This window comes from Rhodnius prolixus, unplaced genomic scaffold, assembly GCF_049639745.1.
Source record: "Rhodnius prolixus isolate KJV_2025 unplaced genomic scaffold, Rpr scaffold_10, whole genome shotgun sequence".
NCBI lineage: Eukaryota > Metazoa > Arthropoda > Insecta > Hemiptera > Reduviidae > Rhodnius > Rhodnius prolixus.
This window is the reverse complement of record NW_027411615.1, coordinates 1,145,366-1,170,304: the sequence shown is the minus strand read 5'-3', so window position 1 is coordinate 1,170,304 and position 24,939 is coordinate 1,145,366. Positions and strand designations below refer to the sequence as shown.

Below are 24,939 nucleotides of genomic sequence, written 5' to 3'. Positions count from 1 at the left end.
TATAAGTATACCATGCACTCACATTTAACCATGTTGAAGACTCACTAGACCTTTATAGGTATACCATGCACTCACATTTAACCATGTTGAAGACTCACAAGACTTTTATAGGTATACCACGCACTCACATTTAACCAATTAGTTGAAGACTCACAAAACTTATATAGGTTTACCTTACACTTTTATTTAACCACGTTGGCGACTCACTAGACTTTTATACAGGTCTACCTTACACTCACATTTAACCATATTGGCAACTCACTACACTTATATTGGTCTACCTTTCACGCACATTTAACCATGTTGGCCACTCACTACACTTATATTGGTCTACCTTTCACTCACATTTAACCATGTTGGCCACTCACTACACTTATATTGGTCTACCTTTCACTCACATTTAACTATGTTACTGACTCACTAGACTTTTATACAGGTCTACCTTACACTCACATTTAACCATATTGGCAACTCACTACACTTATATTGGTCTACCTTACACGCACATTTAACCATGTTGGCGTCTCACTAGACTTTTATACAGTTCTACCTTACAGACACATTAACCTAAGTTGGCGACACACTAGACTTATATAGGTCAACCTTACAATCACATGTAACTAACTATGTTACTGACACACTAGACTTATAGAGGTCTACCTTACACTCACATTTAACCATGTTGGCAACTCACTGCACTGATATTGGTCCACCTTTCACGCATATTAACCCTTATTGGAGACTAGACCTAATTAGATCACCTTATAATCACATTTAAACATGTTGGAGACTCACTAGACACATGTAGGACAACCTTACATTTGACCATGTCGGTGACTCACAAGATTTATGTAGGTCTACCTTACACTCATATTTAACCATGCTGAAGACTCACAACACTTATATAAGTATAACTTACACTCACATTTAACCATGTTGGCAACTCTCTAGATCTATATAGGACTACCTTACACCCACATTTAACAATGATGACGACTCACTAGACTTATACAGGACCACCTTACCTTACATTTAACCATGTTGGCAAGTCATTAGACTTACATAGGTCTACCTTACACTCACATTTAACCATGTTGGCAAGTCACTAGACATATGTAGGACCATCCTACACTCATATTTATTCATTTTGTCGACTCGCTAGACTTATACATGCCCACCTTACAATCATATTTAACTTATTTTTTTACCGCATTACATGTAATCTATTTATGTATTGGTCTATTTTTTTGTCAATCTATCTACTACAGATCTCCATGATTGTAGAATGAATATTGAGCTACCTTTGCTAGTCCGCTAACTCTGGTGGAACCTCGTTTTGTAGGACGTTCCTGGACTTGAAAGATCTCGCGTAAGGCTACATTGCTCTGTTAGTGTGTGAGAAATTGTTTCAGACTTATGCCTACAATAAATCTCTCTTTATCTTACATTGAACCAATCTTGAATTGACTTGCCACTTACAAAAGTGGGTGCATACTTCCTTAATGTAACCTTCTTTTTCATTTTTTTGTTTTTTATAGATCGATTTGATTACTCAATGGGGATGTGTTTTATTCCCCATTTATCGATGGTGAGCTGGCAAAACTTGGCAAGTTAAAAGTATTACTGGTTATTGCTAAAGCTAACTATCTATTACGGCTATTTGTTTTATAGCTTTCAATGACATTAAATCGTATTGATCATGGTGTCCCAACACACCACACTAAACAATTGCTCCAGCGATACATCAATAGAGACATCATCAGAACTTATTCCAAAGACCGGATTACAATAATCCTTAACCACTTTCCTAATATTGAGATGAGTGGACAAAGAGAATCAACAACCAAAGAATTTTTGAAGAGGATCTTTGAGAATAGAAAGGGAACAATATAGTTCAGGAGAGAAGATATTTCAGAAGTTTTTCTATAATTAATGGCAATCGTATTGGATGGAATGAAGATGCCGAGTTTGAGAAAAGTGATATTATTGATGGTGATGATGATGCACCAGCTAGGCAGAATGAAGATGCATACTGGTTCAATTATTGGCTAAATTGTGGTCACTTAAATTTTGATTGTATTAATAAATTTAATGGTCAAAATTGATTAAAACTAAATTTGGAATTTCCGACTTTCGAACGCACATCATCCACTTACAGGACTGGCTTATCAAAACTAACGTTACGTAATCAAAATTTATAGTATTTACTCTAAGACGAAAAATCCTACCTCCCATCATCTTCAACCAAACTCCTATACCAACCGTGGACAAAGTACGCTACCTTGGACTGTACCTAGAAGAAAACGGTAGCCATGGAATCCCCATACTAGACTGAAAAGACAAGAAACTAAACAACGTTACAAAACCTCTCGCCAGACTATTAGACTAAAGATCTAAACTCAACCTACAAAACAAAAGACTCTTATATCTATCTACTGTTACTGTGACCTATTTGGTCATTAGGCATTGAAGTATGGGGATCGACTAAACGTTCCAGACTTTAAAATCAAAAATACTGCGAAAACTACTTAACGCTCTGTTCTATGTATCTAACCCTCCATTCATAATGATCTCAAAATCCCTTTCTTACTAAATCCCTTACTAAAACTCATTTCTTAAAATTTCATTCCTTTACAGCAGCTGATCCTAATCCTCTAATTGAACACTTATCTTCTTCTACATTACCAGGTAATCCTCCAAAGAGATTGAAGAGAAGATGGCCACGCGATCTACTCTCCACATAACATTATAGTGATCTGATCACGTTAATGGAGTGTCGCCACTCCATCTTCAACCAAGACACTATATTACATCACATTTGCTTGTTGCAACAACCGTTGCAGTCGCGAATTTCAATAAAAGATATAAAAAAACAAATACAATCAACTAATTATGGCCGATTAAATTTTTTTTTTAATATTAATCATAATTAAAATTAAATTTTGTTTTAATTCGAGTGGAATTTAACAAAAAGAAAGAAAAGAAAAGTTAAGCAATCAATGAGCCAAGAATTGTATCTAATTTTTTTTTTTGTAGAACGCCAAAATAATAACAATGTAATCAATTCATGAAATCAATGATTTTTCAATGTGTCTAAGCATGCGAGAAGAAATAATAGAATGCCATGGAGTCGAAACAACATTTCTTATGAAATCTAAGGAATTCTAATGTAACAAGAATAATATACATTTATCGCTAGCTAGAAGAATGTACAAATATTTGGGGGGGTAATTAAAATTGGAATAAACAAAGCCAAAACTCTTTGGGGCACACTCACAAGACAATTCATGAGGCGTTTAAGTGATACCATTTTGTTAATTTAAAGGTTAAATCGAATTTCACGACAGAAAACTTATAGATTTTCAATAGGATGAAAAAGTAATTGCCATTTCAGTTGTGATACATTTATTCTGCTGAGCTTTCGACCTGGGGACTAGGTCATCTTCAGGGCTAGTTTACAAAGAAATATTTTTACATTACAGGGTTGGTGTGTCTTCTGTCTTGTCTGTTCACGGACTGCCAGTCCATGTCTTGTCCAGTCCATGAACAGACAAGACAGAAGACACACCAACCCTGTAATGTAAAATATTACTTTGTAAACTAGCCCTGAAGATGAGCTAGCCGCTAGGTGGTCGAAAGCTCGGCAGAATAAATGTATCACGACTGAAATGGCAATTATTTTTTCATCCTATTGAAACTATAAATCAGTCACTAAAAATAATGAACAACAATTACAGATTTTCTTACGATAAAAACGCTGTAAAACTTCCAATTCCTTCTACAGAAAAGCAAAATAAAGAAAAGCTAACTGTACCTAAGGTATAGGCCATAGATTTCGTAGCATTATTTATCCTCAACATCACAATAGTCACTACGCGATCTAGAAGTAAAGAAAAAAAAAAGAAACATTGGCTTCAAGGTCACACGATTATATTTCTTAAGACGTAACTGATTTATTTATTCTGACATCTACTGATAGCAATGAATAAGGCGTTAGGTTCCTACATTCATAAAAAAACATAATAATAAAGACTATAATAATATCAATAATCAACGCTGATAAGGCGATAATCAAAGATCAATCAATTAATCAGTTTATTCAATTGTGGCAGTGTCACAAAGTATTTACTATTGTTTTTTTTTTCTTTATTCATGGTCAAGGCGATACAAATAGATTCTGATGAAGTAAATTAAATTTGATTATATTTTAATTTCTCTTAAACTTGTGAAAAAGTATTTCTAAATTTTTCAGCAGATTTTCAGCTTATTTTGAGATTTAAACGAGTACGATTGGTCAACTGAAAAGTTCAGATACTGAATTTGCTTTGTTACCAATGGAATTTCCCAACAATAAGCTTTTAGACGAATTCAGTTAACAGGTAGTGGTAGGTATATAGAAAACTCAATGCCGATGATGATAGGCAATGTTCTACCCTCATAAAGTTCCGGTCCTTGTCTATCGCTCCCTTCAATCCCATAGAGAATCCCTTGAGACTTGGCTAAAGAATTGGAGAATTCAAATCAATGAAAGCAAATGTAGCTACATTACATGCTCCCTAAAGCGAACCATTCTTCCATCTGTTTAACCTAAACCTCACTCCTCTTCCCACAACAGATTGTGGTTAGTACCTAGGACTCTTCATGGTCAAACGCCTAACCTAGAATCCCACATACTAGACTTAAACGGGAAAGAACTGAAGAGACGATTCAAACTTCTCTCCTAGACTTCTCGACCTAAATGATCGAAACTTTCATTAAACAACAAATGACTTATCTACACCATGATACTGAAACCTGCCAGGCCTTACGGAATGGAACTTTAGGGCTCAGCCAGAGCCTCCAAAATCTAAAAAAAATCATCCAACCAAAAACTCTTCGTCGAATGCTCCTTAATTTGTTTCTACCATTACCTTGCACCGAAATCTCTTTGTTCCCTATGTTTCTGAAGCTACAAAGCCTAAATTCAACGCCTCGATTTCGTCGTATCCTAACCCTCTACTTCCCCCCAACTACCTGCATTGCCAAGAAATCCTCTTACACGGTTAAAACAACCACGTGGTTACAGCCACGTGATCTCCTCAATGAAATTAGTAACGGTTCATAGCTTCATAGTAGCATAATGCTTTCCTTTGGGAATTTTCGCTTTTTTCCGTAGTTTTCGGTTTTTACTGAACGCCGTTTACTGGTAAAATGGCTGGCTTCAAAACATTTTCCTTAAATTCCCTAATCTACGCATTAAAAAAAAAATACTTTTACCATTAGCATTTTCCTTAACACATTTTTTTTTACGAAGAAAACACTTTTCCCCTCTTCTTGGATCTCTGGGTAAAACAACTCACATTAATGTTTTGAAAAGTGAAAAAATAAAGAATGTTTCCACTTGGGAAACAAGGAAAACACAGAACTTAACAATGTAAATTCTTACGTGATTTATGTCACGAAATGTCGTAAGTCAAAAGACTACTAACTGGAATTGGATAATCGTAGAGAGAGAGAGGGAAAAGTCACGAACTGGACATGTAGCCAATAATATCATTGCAATTCTTTGACCCCCGCACATTCTCCTTTTACAAATAGTTATTGTAGCAAAGGATAGCGAGGTTTTTTATCTTCTCTTTTTGCCTACAAAAGTTGGCATTTGTCATGCGCAGAGTAACTTGAATAAGTGTATGATCTAACATACATGAAGATCAGGTTCTATTTAAAACCGTAGCAGCCGTCATGATGATCACTTCACGGAGCTAAAGATTGGTGTAGTGAATTTAATATGCAACTAATTTCAGAGCTAGGATACGATTTGATATTTTGGATACGAACTAAATACGTTTAGCACAAATGTAAGTTAACTTGAGTTCAACACTAAGATTAAGATTAGAAAAGTGGGGCAGGATCTATGCCCCACGGCGCCGCAGCCGAAAGAGGCTCTCTCTTTGGATCTAGTAGACGAAACCTCCCCTGCTTTTGAGGGCATTCCCTACCAGTTCCTTCTGCGCTACAATCTCCTTCGGCCTCACAGTTCCAAATGGCTCATAGCGCAACCACTCGATTGCAACGAACAATAAGTGAGAGGCCATTTCCTCTTCTTCCTGACACAATCTGTTCCGAGCTAATAAGCCCCCCCCACCTTGCGCAGATGCTTCCTGTACCTACCATGAATAGGCCCTGTGATCAGATTAATCTGATTTCTACCCAAGAACAGAGTTCTCTTCGGCTATTAGTTTACATAGTCTTACTGTGTTTGACCCCCCAGGGCACATCACCCAGTGCACTTTTCAAACTCTCTCTCCAGATCCAGTGTCTGAGAGCCACAGCACACTAACTGCACCCTTGGTGATCTACAGGACAGTTTCCGAGCCAATGAAAGGAGTGTTAGCTCCCGTTCCTGGCCAGTTACTTCAACATTAAATAAAGGACACACTGTGTGTGCTAATTATAGATTTACATTACTATAAATATGGACAACAAACTGCTCCTACTCAAGTTCAGGTCAAAGAAATCTGGTAAACCAACTAGGAGACTACTTTTCCATTTTTCTTTCACAAGACTCAAAGGTGACTGAACACAGAACCAACTCCTCAGACCGGCCATCAGACCGTTGCTGTACGCTTGCTACATAAATAGTAACATTACCACTGACTGATAAGCATCATTATCTTTTAGATCCCAAACTTTTGTAACTCCTCATTCAGAACGATTTCCTTCCTGTTTAGTCACGTTTTAAGTCATGCCAATTGAAATGAGATAATACCGAGAGTGTAAAAACATTTTCGGGCCAATAACTTGGATATAATAATTACATTCTATAGAATTCTCTATTATAGAATAGATTAGATCGTTTCTAATTATACTAGTGAATAAATAGTAAAATCTGTGCAATATAAATGCTAATTTCAAGGAAATAGTTTTTATAATGGTGAAGAAAACTCCACGATCTAGTTAACAATCTTAATAGAGAAACACTTACGTGTAGCCAGCTAGAATATTCAACAGAGTGGTTTTGCCAGCCCCGGATGGTCCCATAATGGCAGTCAGTTCTCCAGATCTGAATTCACCGCTCACACCATGAAGTATATGTTTTTTACCTGTAATCATAGTGAAAATAAATAAATAAATGTTTATTTATAAAAATAAAAACAGAATAGAAATTATTTCTAAATAGAGTCAGCTGAGCTGGAAATCTACCGGAAGGCATTCATTTCAGGGATTACAAAGTAGCCTCATTTTCCTAAAATCCCAGCAGTCCAGAGACACAATTAAATCGAAAATTTCAGCGCCCATAATTATAATTTGATAAATTTTGTAATTTGTAGACTGTCCAACGTAGCTTAGGCTCTACCACGATACTCGTATGACTAGCTTAGGAATCTGAAAAAAATTACTAAGTCCTTTAAGTTTATCCTTTGGGCGAAATTAATTCGAAGTTCAGCACCTGCATTAATACCAAGGGGTCATTCCATGTCAAATCAACACGGGGTCTGAACCTCACCATCTCGGATTTTCTTGAAATTTGGCACATGTGTACTATTGGTATAGACTTGGAAAAATATGAAATTTAACTGTGATATGTCAACTGGTTTATGAGTTACAGGGCTATAAAGTTGCCAAAAATGGGCTGAAAAACAGGGAACCCCGTGTTTTTGAATTACTGTAGATGCTTTCCTAATTGAGCTACAGACTTGGAATTGGTGTCATTTTATAGCATATATAATGCCCTTTCCTGTGATATGCGTCACCATATGGGTTAGGATAAATAAAGTTTGTTAAATTTAAATTTAAAATTTAAATTTTAAATTTTTTAAAAAGTACATATTTTAAAATTTTAAAATTAATTCCATGAATAGCTAGTAGTGTTATGAATCACTGGGCAAAATATTAATTTGGGACGACAATGGCTTCATTGTTAAAAAAATTTAAGACTAAAGCTCCAATCCGATTAATTCAACTCTGAATTCATGTTAGTACAATAATGCTAATAATAATTCCACTAATAAGTCCACAGTAAAACATACTGTTAAGTAATAGGATCTCTTTAATATTTTAAGCTTGAAAAGGCGTCATTTGTTTGTCATGCATCACTTTCTAGTAGGACATATTTAAGTTCTTCCAGTCAGAGTCACAGGATCAATTTTTATCAAAACATCCACTACTGAGACCCAAAGAATATCGGCATTTCTTGGATGCGAGATGATTTAGAGGGTCCAGCTGGATGAGGAAAAGTTACTTTTACTTCATCAAGTTCTTCATTTTTCTCTAAAACATATCCAAGCCAAGCCACCAGTTTCTTTATAGACTACACTGATATACAACCTGATATGGCGGCTAATTTTAGATTATCAGGGAATTTTGAAACTTCCATTTCGCAAGCTTCTGAGTTCATAGAAAAGTTTTTAACCAATATTTTGGATTTACTTCTGGGAATGAAAGCATGGTATTGCTGTGTTCCTTTAATAGCCAATGCTTGAGCAAACCGATTTTTTAAAAAACACTCAGATTCAACATAGTCTTCCTGGGTTGAATATGCAAAGTCTATGTTGGTGATGTTTTCTACTGCCCACTCAAAAAGTTGTAGTGAAGTTTGGATTTGATTTCCATAGGGTCGTTGCAAACTGGCACGAGCTGCCAGTCTCTTTATCGAACCCCCTACGCCATCACAAGGCCCTTTGCCGATTTAAACCAACTTAAAGAGGCTGATATCTCAGCCAAAGAAGACTGTTCTTGAACAAAGATATTGAATTGAATTATTTTTGTATAATTTGATTAACTGCATAATTTCATTGAAATAATATATTATAATTAATATGAATAATTACTGTAATCATAATTAATTCTAAAAATGATTTCAAAATCAATATTTTAAATCTTAATAATTATTAATTATGATTCACTGATTCATTATTACTATTTTCAATTTATTTATTACTTTAATTTTATTAAAATATATTTTCCATGAAAAGGAGCTTTAGTCTTAAATTTTTTTAACAATGAAGCCATTTTCGTCCCAAATTAATATTTTGCCCAGTGATTCATAACACTACTAGCTATTCATGGAATTAATTTTAAAATTTTAAAATATGTACTTTTTAAAAAATTTAAAATTTAAATTTTAAATTTAAATTTAACAAACTTTATTTATCCTAACCTATATGGTGTCGCACATCACAGGAAAGGGCATTATATATGCTATAAAACGACACTAATCCCAAGTCTGTAGCTCAATTAGGAAAGCTTCTACAGTAATTCAAAAACACAGGGTTCCCTGTTTTTCAGCCCATTTTTGGCAACTTTACAGCCCTGTAACTCATAAACCAGTTGACTTATCACAGTAAAATTTCATATTTTTCCAAGTCTATACCAATAGTACACATGTGCCAAATTTCAAGAAAATCCGAGATGGTGAGGTCAAAAATGGTCTTTTTTTGTGTTGATTTGACATGGAATGACCCCAAGGTATACCAAGAGCGGTATTGAATAGTTACTTTGTTTTGATACGTTGCAATGTTCGATAAAATATTGAGACTTCCGGTTGAAATAGCCAAAACCAAACTCATTGAAACTCTGGCTATTTTCGCAAGAATTCTAAAAACGTGAAATATCAAGTACTCCATCACAAATCGCGATTAGATTTAATGTGTGTGATTGTATTTATTTGGATGAATGTATTTATTTGCATGAGTGTTTTTTAGTAGAATGATAGTTTTAGTTTAGAATGAACTAGTATAGTGTCATTCAGCAACATTATCAGGTGCGAAGGACCTTAGATGTTGAGCATCTTTAAAAAGAGCACAATAATAATAATAAAAACGTGAAGAAAACCTCTACTTCCGGTAAAAAAACAGTTCGAAACAATTGGACCAAATCACAGCACTTCCTCTTTGAAGCTGCGAACGAAGTTAAGATGTAACCTTTTTTTTCTGCGTTTATTAGTGCTACAACCAGCGCGATGGCGCTGTAAGTAACAATGATGACAGTGAACAGTAGAAGTAAATGAGTGGAGAAGTTACCCAGTAGTAACACTCCAAAACATTGTATGGTTAGTCACTCTCTTCACTTGAGAGGAGATCACGAGGCCACTATCTTTTAAGACGTCTTGTCCGGGTTATCAGGAAGAGTTAGAAGAAAGATTCTGAGCTAGAGGATCTATATGAGATTGCAGACTGAATTGGAGTTTTCTGTTTCGTGTTTTCAGCAACTTCAGTGATAAAAGGAATGTTAAGGTCAGTGTGTATAGTCCAGGTTGGGAGACATAAAATGGAGCGTGTACAATAGTTCGAAGTATTTTAGATTCAAGAGATTGAATCCTTTGAAGATTGGAGCGTTTAGTTGGAACCCCACAGCTCTATTCCATACGCCCAGATGGGTTTCAAAATAGAAGTATAAATCAGTCTTTTATTGTCCAGAGAGAGTTTTGATCTATCGTCTAAGAGTCTTTTAAGTAGTCGATAGCGTCTGTTAAGATGTAACCTTAACTTATTATTCATGGAGCCTTAATGAAGATTATGATAATTCACAATCTCATGGCAAAAATTCATACGAAGTAATTTATGAATAGCGTGGCCATATTTGGCGACACACAAATGCACGACAGTTAACCTCTAACCTGGCGGCACACATCCTTTTGTTCGGGCACCTTGGATTTGACCCCACCGGAAAGTGACTAAATAAATGCCTAAGACCTAGGTCAGACACTTTGTTCCACCATGACCTCAATGGTAATGACCTTGTCAATTGATTCTCCCCCACCAACAAAATAAATCTAATTTACAATTTGTATTAAAAGCATTTTTAAGTTCTTAGTAGTAAATAAGCGTAATATATCAAAACTATTAATGACTTTAAAAAAAAAAAAATACATTAAGCAGTACATAAAACTACAAATTAACAAAGTAGAGAAAACGCCGAAAGTGAATGTCAAAAGGAAAACAAAATAAATATATCTTGAAAACAATAATTAAAAGTTTACTGCTTAATTAGCTATTTGCAACTTATAATACAAGGTTACAGAAATAAATAATGTGACAACAATGTGACAATCAAAAATACAATCAAATTTGGGATTAGAAAATCCTATTTCCGATGACGTAATGTGATTGTAATCACATTTTATTGAAGGATATCCGATAATATCGTTTCCGCTACAGATGCCTAGACAAATGGCAAGAAGGAAGTAGCTGGAATAGACTTAATAGATCCAAGGGATGGGCCTATAAGGTCGAATAGAAAGTAAGGCAGTGAAATTTTGGTAGATTATGGATTCAGGGATTGACAATTGTTTACTTTATTTATTTTCACAAGTGCAGTATATTTCAGCAATAAGTGAAACAGATACAACATGACACAAGTTTAAACATGAGTAACAAGAGGGGAGAATTCACCCAATGGTGGAACTCCCAAAGAAAAACGTTATCGTGCACTGTCACTTCATTGAGAAGATCGCATGGCCACCTGCGCTTCAACCGTCTTGGGAGGATTTCCAGGCAATGCAGTAAGTTAGGATACTAGTGGATTAGGATGTGAGGTGATTGATGAGTGTAATTTAGAGTAACGGGATCTTACAGCTTCTGAAACATAGAGGAACAAGGAAATCTCGGAGAAAGGTATAATTAGAAACAAATAGTAAGGAGCATTAGCGGTTTCGACGGAGTAGTTTTGACTGGAAGGATTGGATTCTGTAGATATTGGAAGCTTTGACTGAGCTCCAAAGTTCCATTCCGTAAGTCCAAGCAGGTTTCAGTGTGTAGATAAGTCGTTTGTTGTTTAGTGAAAGTTTAGATAGTACGAGGGTCGTTTGAAAAGTCCGTGCAAAGTCAGAGAGATAGCACCACTGGCGCGTATCGAGGTTATGTTTAGTTAGTAGCATCTCTTGGAAGAACACACACCAAGTTTCAGCCAGATCGGTCTATTTCTTTGTGTTTGGCATTCGTTTGAATCGAGGAAGTCGAGTGATTTTCAAAAAATGGACGAAAAAGAATTTCGTGTGTTGATTAAACACTACTTTATGAAAGGCAAAACGCCTGAGGAGACTAAAGAGAAGCTTGATAAACATTATGGTGACTCTGCACCTTCGATTAGAACAGTTTATAAGTGGTTTCAAAATTTTCGGAGTGGCCATATGGGCACAAGTGACGCTCTGGACGTTCTGGACGCCCTGTTGAGGTTACTACTCCAGAAATCATTGATAAAATCCATGATATGGTGATGGATGACAGAAGAGTGAAGGTGCGTGAGATTGCTAGTGCTGTGGGCATCTCGAATGAACGGGTACATAATATTTTGCATCAACATTTGGACATGACAAAGCTATCCGCAAGATGGGGGTGCCGCGATTGCTCACGCTTGACCAAAAACGAAATCGTGTGAAGTATTGCAAGGGACGGTTTGCAGCTGTTCCAGAAGAATCCGCAGGACTTTAAGCGTCGTTTCGTCACTGTGGATGAAACATGGATACATCACTACACTCCTGAGACCAAAGAACAATCTAAACAATGGGTTACCAAGGGGGAATCTGCGCCAAAAAAAGGCGAAGACCGTTCCTTCGGCCGGAAAGATTATGGCGACTGCCTTTTGGGATTCGCAAGGAATAATCCTCATCGACTATCTGGAAAAGGGTAAAACTATTACAGGTGCATATTATTCATCGTTATTGGACCGTTTGAAAACCGAGCTGCAAGAAAAACGGCCCACGATTGGCCCACAAAAAAGTCCTTTTCCATCACGACAACGCACCAGCTCACACCTCAGCAGTTGTGGTCGCAAAATTAATGGAAATAGGGTTCCAACTCGTTTCACCTCTAGACCCTCGTATGTCCAGAAGTCTAGAGAGAAGTTTGAATCGTCTATTTAGTTATGGCCCGTTTAAGTCTAGCGGATGCCAGGTTAGGCGTTTGTCCATGAAGTGTCCTAGGTTCCTAACACAATCTGTTGCAGGAAGAGGAGTGAGGTTTGGGTAAACGGGTGGAAGAATAGTTCGCCTTAGGGAGCATGTAATGTAATTACACTTGCTTTTTTTTCATTTTAATTCTCCATTTCTTTAGCCAAGGCTCAAGTGACCCATTTCAAAAGAAGTTTAAAGCCTTGCATGAGTGAATGTAATATTTGGGAACAAAATTACACGTTTGAAATTGGGAAGGGGTGGGTGAAATGTGCAATTACAGTATGAAACGTCCTGTCGTGTATTAAATAAGTATATATATTCAATACTATTTACGTCATTAACTGATAGTTCTGTGACTATATTCAAACAAGTTTCGTGAATGTTTCATTACAAAATAATTATTTACAACAGCATCTTTTTGCAAATAGTTTTTCTAGTCCATCATAAATTCTCGTAGTTCTGTTTTTTTTCCAATATTATAAATCACATTTCTCACTAACATTAACTTGGTTGTAAAACGTTAAATAAACACTAAAATGACACACTCAACACGCATCATTCGATAGAACTTGCCCTAAATCGATTTTTTAAACGAAAATTATTTATAAAGCTTACTTAAGTACGTATACTTTAATTTATTATCGATTTTTTGAGAAAAATTGTTGAAAAATCGATAACATTTGCTAGATTAACAAAATTAAAATAAAAAAAATCAGATTTGACAAAGTTTCTTTGAACACCCATTTGTTTTATTTATTATTGCATATATATATATATATATATATATACATACAGGGTGAACCAGTAAGTATTGTCCATAGGCCCCCTGTGTGTAGTACATCTAAAGTGGAGTTCAATGACGTATTGGCCAACTTCATATTTTCCACTGTTTTTGAGTGACGTCACTTTAATTTTTTTTCTAAAAACATGTAACCTTTGACTTCCTTATTTTAAGACAGCCTACTTTAAAATTGACTATTGGTCCATCTAAAAGAGTTTTCAATGAATTAAACAACTTAATAACTAACACTGTTGAGTGCTCATGAACACGTTTTCTAGCAAAACAAACGTAATTTCTCGTACGAAGATAAAAGGAATCCTGGAAAATGATATACCGTTTGAAAGCCCATTAAACAAGGAAACTTTTACATAAAAAGTGCACCTAGGTCTGATAATGATCACAAATGTAACTTCGCATTTGCAACTCTGCTGACGGATAATATCCAAAGCAATAATAATGTTAAATTATTGTATATATACACCTATGTAAAAATATTCCTGTTAATAAACATTAATAAATAAATAAAATAAAAAAATGATGATCACATAAGGGCCTAATGAGTTTTCTTCAAAAATTTCGATTACTTTTATTTTTCCAGCGTTCGGAGGAAGATTGAGGCTGTTTGGAGAATAACTTATGCTTCGAAATGATATCAATTTTTAGAAAATTCATCTGTCTTTCTAACCGTGTCATCAGAATCGAATTCGGACTAAAACTTTCTGAGTAATAACATTTCTATTGGAAAAAAAGTAATGATTTTAGAAAAAAAAAATGTAAAGTGACGTCACTCAAGAATAGTGGAAAATATGAAGTTGGCCAATACGTCATTGAACTCCACTTTAGATGTACTACACGCAGTAGGCCTATGGACAATACTTACTGGTTCACCCTGTACATTTTATTTATTTAGATAATAAAAAATTGTGCTAATCTCAATCGATCTTTTACTATAAAACGTTTATCGATTTTAAATGAAAAGAAGCAAATCTTGTGAGTAATATTTTGTTGGCAACTCGTTTTAAGTATTCAAACTTACAAGCCTTGTTACTTAGGAAAGGAAAAACTGTACTGAGGAAAGTATCAAGGAAAACCTTACACCTGTTTTCACTCTGTTTCCTTCGGGATCTTTCTTTTTGTTTTTAAAGATTAATTTTGCGAGCCAGGTCCATTTAGATTTTTTTATAAAACATTATTCTCATCTGAGATTGGGAACAGAAAGATAAGCCCCCTGCTTACCACCTTTATCTCGTTTTATAAAACATTTTTAAGCTCCAGGGTAAAAAATAAGTGCTAAGTGAATTGTAAAATGAATGAATAATGTACTGGCTAACTGCAAGAGAGGTCGCGCGGTTGCATGCAGTTTCCTTGGTGTTGTAATCTCACGGGTTCCTAGTTTAAGTACTCTATGCACTTTCACTATGCAATAGGGGGACAGAATACATTGACGCTCTATTCACGTAAACAAGCATAACGTGGAACATAAACTACACACCGAACGGCTACTCTTTCTTTGGAGATACCTTCGACAAAGGATTGTGTCAGGGATTGGTCGTAGGGCTGGACAACCCTGCTCTGCAAAACACGTGCTGGAAAATCTCCAAGAAAAAAAAGAAGATAAAAATGGATCGAACGGAAAAGACCACAGCATCTCTTTAACAAACCATTTTCAGAAATACTGCCTACCTAAACATAGATCTGTCCACTTTTAATTGGATCATTTTCCACAGTCAAATTCCATTTTAGGACATTCTGAGTGTGAATAGGGATTCAGGTTAAAGGAGTCACTTCAATTTAATGTACAGTGCAAAAATCTGGATATCAGGAAGAATTAGAATTCAGAGTTAATAACAGAACTTCGAGGAATTGAAAGAGTCAGACGTTTCAATGAACAATTCAGTTCACCTTCTTCAGCAGCACATGCTATCTCTTCTGAATAGTTGTTCTGAACGAATATATAAAGTGCTGAAGGTATACAGTAGCTGTAAAAAGTTGTTGACGCAGGTAAAACAGTACATGTTACAACCTGATGATGAAATAGAATTAAAAAGTGGTACAAACCGGTTTTCACCAATTTGATGGCATTGCTCGTAATGTGGGAACTTAATTATGGTTATTACTTTATACTTTCTCTTGAACAGTCCCCTGTTAGAGGTGCTGTTGCGGTTCGGTATTTTTTTAACTTCCTATAAAATTCAATTTCAAGTTGTACAGAGAACTGGATTGGGGTTAAAAGGCCTCTTATGTTTGGTTTCATTCAATTTAAGAAGTTACGAAGTATGTAAAAAGGTGAAAATGAAATACGTCATTATAATTCCTAGTTTGAGAAAAATCGCTATAATGGGTGATGGGACTAGTTCAGAGGTCGGCAACCCGCGGCTCTTAAATCCAAATTTTGTGGCTCTTCAGACTGTCTAAAATATACGTATTATATATTTCAATTTTATCGAAACAAATGAAAATTTCATTTATTAAAGTAAAGATATTTTTTCAAAAAGAATTTTAAATTTGATTTGGTTAGAAATTGAATAGAATTATATTTAAATACAGTGCGTAATATATAGGACTGCCGCCATTTTCATTGAAATACAGGTTTAGTTATTATCTATTTGTTTATTTACTTTGCAATATGTGAAAATAAATACATAAAACATTTAAATGTTATTGGATATCATAAAATAATAATTTGTGAATACAAATGATCTACAGAGTTTTTTTACACTATCATCCTTGCGGCTCTTGGTAAGGTCTATTAAAATTATTTAATGAGAAATGGCTCTCTACTTGAAATAGGTTGCCGACCCCTGGACTAGTTCATTTCAGCTCGAGACGTTTACTGTTCCACAAAGTATTGCTTCTGAAGATAAAGACCTTTCGCAGCTTCTCTGCTTTCAGCATGCCGAAGAACTCATACAATATCTTAATGACTGCAACGCCAACAACAACTGTATCCTTCTCTATCTGACACTGATCTGAGCTCAGTGGCTCTGGTTTTAATCAACCCCACCCTGAGAAGAAAAGAGGTATATTGTGATAAGATCCCAATTATAGGAAAACCCACGTCTTTTAACAGAGACCAGGGTTTTTTTTCCCCTCCCATCAGTTTCCTTTAAAGTATTATCTTCTCAGAGTCTTATCCCCTTGATCCAAACATGGAACCGTATACTATGCAAAAATAGGACTTTCAAGGGAAGCCGTCCCATACATCCCTCCTAACCCTTAAAGGAACTTTTACAAATAAAAGATGTAGCCCAACATATGTCCAATTCAGTTTGAAAACACAGTTTGAAGGAAATCGTTGGAAATTATTATTGAGAAAATCTTCAATAAAGTGAAATATCCATTCTGTAAAATTCCACTTCCGGTAGTCAATTTTGTTTTTTTACAAATAACATGTTCTAGTGGATTTTGTTTTGAGACACCGCAATGGGGGCCCAAATTTCCGCCTACTCTCAGATATAGTTTAATGGGAAAGGTAACAGTGTCAAAAACCATTGAGAGCTAAAAAAAATTAATTGTTGACGTCAGTAGGGTTTTTTTGGGGGGGGTTTTCCTCGGGCTAGTAACCAACCCGGACCAGAGGCCGTATATTTACATACGCTTTGTACGTTCGTACATTACATTAATCATGCGCATGCGTTTTGTTTGGTGAGCTAGAGTTTGGCCTGAGCAATTATACGAACACACGCAGAACATAAAAACATTTTTTTGGGGGGAGGGGTATAAAGAACCCCCAAAAACGTAATTTTTCGGTGAAATTCAGCATGAAAGCAAAACTTTCCTTACCTCTTAATAGAAATAAAAAAATTACGAATTTTCTCGATTTCCGGTAATGGTGAACTCGTAAACATCTTTTTTCCCCCCCTTTTTGCCTAGATAAAACGTCAAACACCGCTACAGAATTTGACAAGGCTATCAACAAAATCTCACCCCAACTTGAAAGCCTTGACGCCTAAAGACTGTTACGTCATGGTTTATTTGTAGTGGCGAGTACTTAAGTATAAGAAAAGCGTAAAAAACAACGTTTAATAGCGTTAAAAACAGCGACAACGTCAAGTTCATTGAAACAACAAACATTTTAGCAAGTTCCTGTTTAAAGTTAAATCAAAAACAAATAAGAAGATATATTTGTTTTCCATAAATAGAATTATGCAAATAAAGAAACCTGATAAGTATAATTAGCATCCCTAAACATTTTTTATTTCGTCTTAAGATATAATTATATTTGCACTCTATTAAAACTCTATTAAGTAAAAAAGCTATGAGAGCTATGGACAATTCCCATCATAAAACAACTTCATTAAAGAAATATAGTAAAGTAAAGCCAATTTTTGTTCAACAACTACCAAATTGTCGTACACGGAGCCGTCTAGCAAAACTTACTTTAGTATAAAGTTCTCATATTAAGCATTAAATCAAATCCAAGGGGTCATTGTGGTATAAAAGAAAATGCAATTGTTGACAAACTTGCAAAAGAAGTCACCAATAGTGGGGGAAATGGCTAATTATAAATTACCACACACCGATATCAAGGGTACAATTTGCAAAAACCGCACTACCAAAATGGCAGACAGATTAACAGTAATGGCAATAAAGGGAGGATTCTATAAAACTATGGAAGATCAGTTACCTAGACAACCATGGTTTAAGGGAAACCTGTCACTAATAAATGGGTTTTTACGACAATAAGCAGGCTGAGAGAGCGAACCACGCGGGAATGTGGATCGTATCTTCACAGGATCAATAAAAAGGTCCTCTCTCTCCTCTTTGCGTAGATTGCAATGAGGAGGAGGATTTCAAACTTATAATAATGATATGTGCACGTTATGTGGTAGAAAGGAAACGAATGTTTCGACGACTTATTCAGGTATTTAGATGCACCATTTTGCTACGAAGACATAATATTCTCCACCAACATCTCTGTGCTTAAGTCTATAGCAGAGCTAGCAATGAAATATGAATGTATTTAAAAGTTATAGAATGAATGGAAGAAAATGATTAGAGAAGGATTACGGTGATTTTAATTTCGGTTAAGCTATAAGGATGGCAGGAATATAGAGTACTGATCCATCCATTAGTTGTAAGTTTGTATGTAAATAGTTGTATGTAGTAGAGGGATGAATGTGTGAAGCGAATGTATTTATAAGTAAGAATGGAGAGTGAGTGATATTCTAGTGATAAGCACCTAGACGATGCTGGCTGTATGGCGAAAGCCAATGCCGAAAAAAAAAAGGCAAAAAAAGGCCTAAACCGGGAAATCGAACTCGATACCACTTAGCTTTGAGGGCCGTTGCCTATAACATTAGTGGTGTCTTTAACCTAAAGGTGGCACTAATACTAACGATTTTCCTTTTTAATTTTCTCTTGTCATTTACTTAACATAAACCTCACTATCATTTCCACACGTCCATCAGTGTGTGTTGTGTGCAGCGTAGTTCAACCAATAGCAAATCATAGAGAATTGAAAAATTTGATAGTTCGGCTGGGTATTTATTTGGTTAAAGTTCCTAGGTTTCTAGATGTATACCTAGTCAAATATTATATTTGAAAATCCACGACATTAAATTAAAGTATCACTTAAATCACAGCCTATCTTGACAAAATAATAATACTAATTCCCAATCGTCACTTGAAACTAATAAAAATTGGGAGGGAACGGTGTAGCTTAATGGTTAGTGTACTGCAGGGATGGCCAACTTTTCTGTATGTAAGAACTACTTTTTATCTTAAAAGTGTGTCGCGATCGACTTGTTGTCATAGGCCTAGTCTAAGGGGGAAGAAGGAGTGTGAAATGCATACTATGTTTATACACTGTGTTTCAGTATAAGGTACATTCCAGCGAGGTTTATCTACCTGCTTAAAAAAAACAACAATAATTATTTTAAGGGCCAAAAACTCACATCCAGGGGAATTAAAAGAACATGGATAATTATTAACAATATTTATTAATTCTAAGCAGCTACAGATAAAGACAGATTTAGAATTTACTTTGTTGCCTTAACATTAATGGGAAGACTGAGTTTGCATGTCTCTAACCAAGGAATCATAATTAGGTGTGTATATCCTGACAAAGATAATAATAATGAGTCTTCAGTAAAGGGAATCAGTCAGGACAGAACGTTGTTCAATCTTCGTTAGCCTTAAGTATGAAAATGCCGATTCGCATAGTTATGTAGATCTGAAACAAGAATTCGCTGCATTTGGTGATACTGGGATCGACGATCGACCAAAACTGGCCTCGCGATCGACTGGTCACCTCTTTGGCCACCCCTGGTGTACTGTATTCCCACTGGGAGATGCCGGGTTCGAATCCAGCTGCTGGCTTTTAAATTTCCTCTTCTTTAAGAGCTTCTTATAGCTCATTGTCCGGTTCTGGATGAGACCGTAACGAGAGATCACGAGATGAGCACCTTATCTGATGTCATGGGCGAGCATAAACCTTATTTTTTTTAATACTCGCCAAAAGAAAAAAAAAAATCTAGCGGTGTCAAATAGGAAGTCCCTCCACAAGATCAGATGAGGGGAAGAATATATCTGAGGTCTGCAGAGCCATTCCACCAGATCAGATACAGAGAGACGTCTTAAAACTGAACACCCTGTATGTACCACAACCTTAAATAATTTTTAGAATAATGCCAGTATTTAAATTTGTGGACATTTTGAAATATTTACGTGATCTTAAGAAAAAAAAAAATGACTACAAGAATGGTAGAGGTGGTCCTGGAAAAAGAGGTCGACAAGAAGAAAGTATTTTATACGGCGCAAAGTGGGCCAAGGTGAGTGAGTTTGGACTACTTGTTGTATAGTCTACGTTCTGCATCCCACGCGACTAAGGCTGCAGAGCCTGGCAGACTAAATAGTCTTTCTGTGCTCCATTCTGGGGTAGTTTAACAGGTGCCTTCTTATAGCGTCCTCCTTCTCTTCTCTCTACAGTCCTTTCTCTCTTTAATGTTTTTGATCCTCCTTATTCTCTCTCTCGTCACTTTCTCCCCTTATCTCTACAGGATATTCTCCTGGACGACAATCTTTTTATTGTTTCTTTATTTTTTTTATGTTATGGGAGTGTTTAACCCAAATTATCATTTCCTTTTAGAGTTCATTCGTGTACTCTCTCCCTTCTTAATTTCCATTGTTTTCTTTTAACGATCTGCTGAACTATACTGAACTATAATTCAACACCGAGGTACTTTCAGTTTTGATTTATAGCGGATATTGACTCGAAACGGACGAGTTAGAAAAACTAATAAATCGCGTAGGTTGCCGTAAGACAGAGTCATTTAACCAGATTTCCGTCTGATATTACCAATTCCGAGACGCTCATCTTGTTTGTTTGTCTCTCTCCCTCTCTCACTCTTACATACATACGTAATTAATACAAGTGGCTATACGAGAACTAATGAAGGCAGGCAGGCAGTCAGAACAAACAAAATTACGTCACACACCATGGCGCACAACGTCAAACTATCTAGTATCAGATGAATATTCATACTTGGTAGCTAGCCGCTAGCTAGTAGACTTTATTAAACAATGTGTACATTTAATTTCACCAAATAGGCAGAGAGCTTCAAGAATATATGCGTATATTCAATAATTTTATGCTACCACTAACTGCTCAAGAGGACCAAAAATAAGCATGCTTTATACGATATATGCTCCTATTTATGAGTTTTATGTCCGGTTTTGCTAATTCTCGCAAAAAGTTAGCTGATAAAGAAATATTAAATAATTTTGAATGGAGAAAATTGGCTAATCTGTTACGTCACCACATATTGGCCTAAAATTATTGAATTTGGGGTAGGCGTCTGGTTATAGGCTAGACCCGCAAAGCTAAGATGTATTGTTGGTTAAGTGGGTTCGATTCCCCTGGTCTAGGCCGTGGATTGTATTTAATGGTTAATAGAAGAAATTTATAGTAAACTATGTTAGGCGGTTTATAGGCTAGACCCGCAAAGCTAAGATGTATTGTTGGTTAAATGGGTTCGATTCCCCTGGTCTAGGCCGTGGATTGTATTTAATGGTTAATAGAAGAAATTTATAGTAAACTATGTTAGGCGGTTTATAGGCTAGACCCGCAAAGCTAAGATGTATTGCTGGTTTAGTGGGTTTGATTCCCCCGGTCTCTAGGCCTTGGATTTTATTTAATGGTTAATATGAGCAATTTACAGTAAAGTAAGTTAGGCGGTTTATAGGCTAGACCCGCAAAGCTAAGATGTATTGTTGGTTAAATGGGTTCGATTCCCCTGGTCTAGGCCGTGGATTGTATTTAATGGTTAATAGAAGAAATTTACAGTAAAGTATGTTAGGCGGTTTATAGGCTAGACCCGCAAAGCTAAGATGTATTGCTGGTTTAGTGGGTTTGATTCCCCCGGTCTCTAGGCCTTGGATTTTATTTAATGGTTAATATGAGCAATTTACAGTAAAGTAAGTTAGGCGGTTTATAGGCTAGACCCGCAAAGCTAAGATGTATTGCTGGTTTAGTGGGTTTGATTCCCCCGGTCTCTAGGCCGTGGATTTTATTTAATGGTTAATATGAGCAATTTACAGTAAAGTAAGTTAGGCGGTTTATAGGCTAGACCCGCAAAGCTAAGATGTATTGCTGGTTTAGTGGGTTTGATTCCCCGGTCTCTAGGCCTTGGATTTTATTTAATGGTTAATATGAGCAATTTACAGTAAAGTATGTTAGGCGGTTATAGGCTAGACCCGCAAAGCTAAGATGTATTGTTGGTTTAGTGGGTTTGATTCCCCCGGTCTCTAGGCCGTGGATTGTATTTAATGGTTAATAGAAGAAATTTATAGTAAACTATGTTAGGCGGTTTATAGGCTAGACCCGCAAAGCTAAGATGTATTGCTGGTTTAGTGGGTTTGATTCCCCCGGTCTCTAGGCCTTGGATTTTATTTAATGGTTAATATGAGCAATTTACAGTAAAGTAAGTTAGGCGGTTTATAGGCTAGACCCGCAAAGCTAAGATGTATTGCTGGTTTAGTGGGTTTGATTCCCCTGGTCTCTAGGCCTTGGATTTTATTTAATGGTTAATATGAGCAATTTACAGTAAAGTATGTTAGGAGGTTATAGGCTAGACCCGCAAAGCTAAGATGTATTGCTGGTTTAGTGGGTTTGATTCCCCTGGTCTCTAGGCCTTGGATTTTATTTAATGGTTAATATGAGCAATTTACAGTAAAGTATGTTAGGAGGTTATAGGCTAGACCCGCAAAGCTAAGATGTATTGCTGGTTTAGTGGGTTTGATTCCCCTGGTCTCTAGGCCTTGGATTTTATTTAATGGTTAATATGAGCAATTTACAGTAAAGTATGTTAGGCGGTTATACGCTAGACCCGCAATGCTAAGATGTATTGTTGGTTTAGTGGGTTCGATTCCCCGGTCTCTAGGCCTTGGATTTTATTTAATGGTTAATATGAGAGATTTACAGTAAAGTACGAGTATGTTTGTTAGTCGCCTCCGTCCACGACATCTAATTTGGTAGTTGACGAAAAGCTCGCCTGAAAAAGTAGGCATTACATTACTATTACCTACATTTTTCTATCATCTCATTCAATCAGTTACCAGGTTTTTAGTTCCTCAAATTATAGAGCAATAAATCTCACTTCGAGAAATTACGAGATTTTGCTGATCGTAAAGCGGCGGAGGTCTTAAATTTCAAGACGTTAACACCTATGGAATGTTGCACGTAATTTCTTTAGTAACTAGTCCATTATCTGTGCATCGCCAAATCAACTCTTACTAAGCTGGTAAACCGAGGCTACAGAATGAGCAGATGAATGGGGGAGTATTGTATAGTAAGTTTTTTTAGAGACAGAACGCTAACCAAATAGAATTCTTACTCCGGCATTTTTTTGAAAATCCAGCTTAGCCCCTATTTCTAGCTAGTTGAATACTAGCTTACAACATATAAATGTACAACACAGCCTATAATTACACTAAAAAGCAGGCTAAAATTACAAAATTCTCATGGAAACATTCGTCTTGGTTACAGTTTTAGACATAAATAATAAAGGCCTATAGAGGATAATTACATTTTTTTTTTGTATACAAAACGAGTTGCAATAAAACTTTTCCGGGTTTTCACATACACATACACACACACACACACACACTTCATGAGAACATGAGACGTTCTGCTAGCAGACAACCAGAACAATAAAAATTTTCAATAGAATAATTAAAATTAATAATACGGCTAATTTCGGCTAATTATTACGGTATTATTTTCCATAATAATTATAAAGAATATCTATGTATGTATGTATGTATTTTATTGTTTATAAACATGAAGTTATAACAGTGAGTTTGCTTACAGATTTAAAATAAATTTTCTTAACTTAAATGATTTTTTTAAGAAAAAATATAAATCATTAATTTTGCGCTCATCCTCTATTACAAGCAACCGTTCAATACTTCCCAATTTGGTGTCGTTCACAGATAAATATTTACTGATATGATCATTTCTAAACATTGAGAATAAAGGGCACTCCAGTATAAAATGTATAATGTCATTTGTCTGATTCAAATCACATAAATTACAAGGCTCTTCGCTATTGAATTTAAGGGCATCATTATTAATACTAATCTTGGAGATTTTCTTACTAGCCAGTCGCAGCTGAGCTAATAATCTTATTTTATTTATGTGTACATTGAATTCTAAATATTTCTCCGGCAGACCTAAACTGCTTACATTTCTATAGTATAGGTTAAAATTGGAATTAATGACTTTTTGTACGTCCATACTTATTAAATGATTTTTTAACTTTTCTACAGAGCTCTTTCTATTTTTTATTATTAATTCTAAATTTTGACTCGTCCAAACATCTTTGGCTCCTATTGCACAGAGAAACTTCCGAAGTTCACGAGCCCAATTAAACGGCATTGCAAGAGTATCGACTGTCTCTACTAATCTTAGATAGCATAATTTTTGCAACTGCCAATCAGCCATACTTAGCAGTTTAATCCACCAACCATACATTCTATTGAAAATAAAGAATATCTATGTAGAATTTTTCAGTAGAACTGGGAAATTCTACATAGATATTTTTAGCAAAGTTTAGCAAAATTTTGTCAATGATATTTCTTTAAAACTTTGCAGATTCAGTATCTGTAAGCGGGCTAAATACTTCTGTTGGGAACTCTTTTTTTTCCCCCTTAAGAAAATAAATAACAGGTAATGATTTAGGGAAGAAATTACACTCCCCTATTGCAGGGGTCGGCAACCCGTGGCTCGCGAGCCGCATGCGGCTCTTTTATCCCAATTGTGTGGCTCTTCAGCCTGCCCAAAATA

General features: G+C 35.8%; 1 protein-coding gene across 3 annotated transcripts in view; it reads right to left on the bottom strand.

The window, feature by feature from the left end:
• The window catches only part of LOC141456999 (ATP-binding cassette sub-family G member 1-like), a 204,931-nt gene that overhangs the window by 52,507 nt on the left and 127,485 nt on the right, over window positions 1-24,939 (bottom strand). For all 3 annotated transcript variants that reach the window (XM_074133454.1, XM_074133457.1, XM_074133455.1), the window contains one exon: window positions 6,965-7,082. In XM_074133454.1, the coding sequence (XP_073989555.1) occupies window positions 6,965-7,082 (118 nt within the window). The remainder of the gene's footprint in view (window positions 1-6,964; window positions 7,083-24,939) is intronic.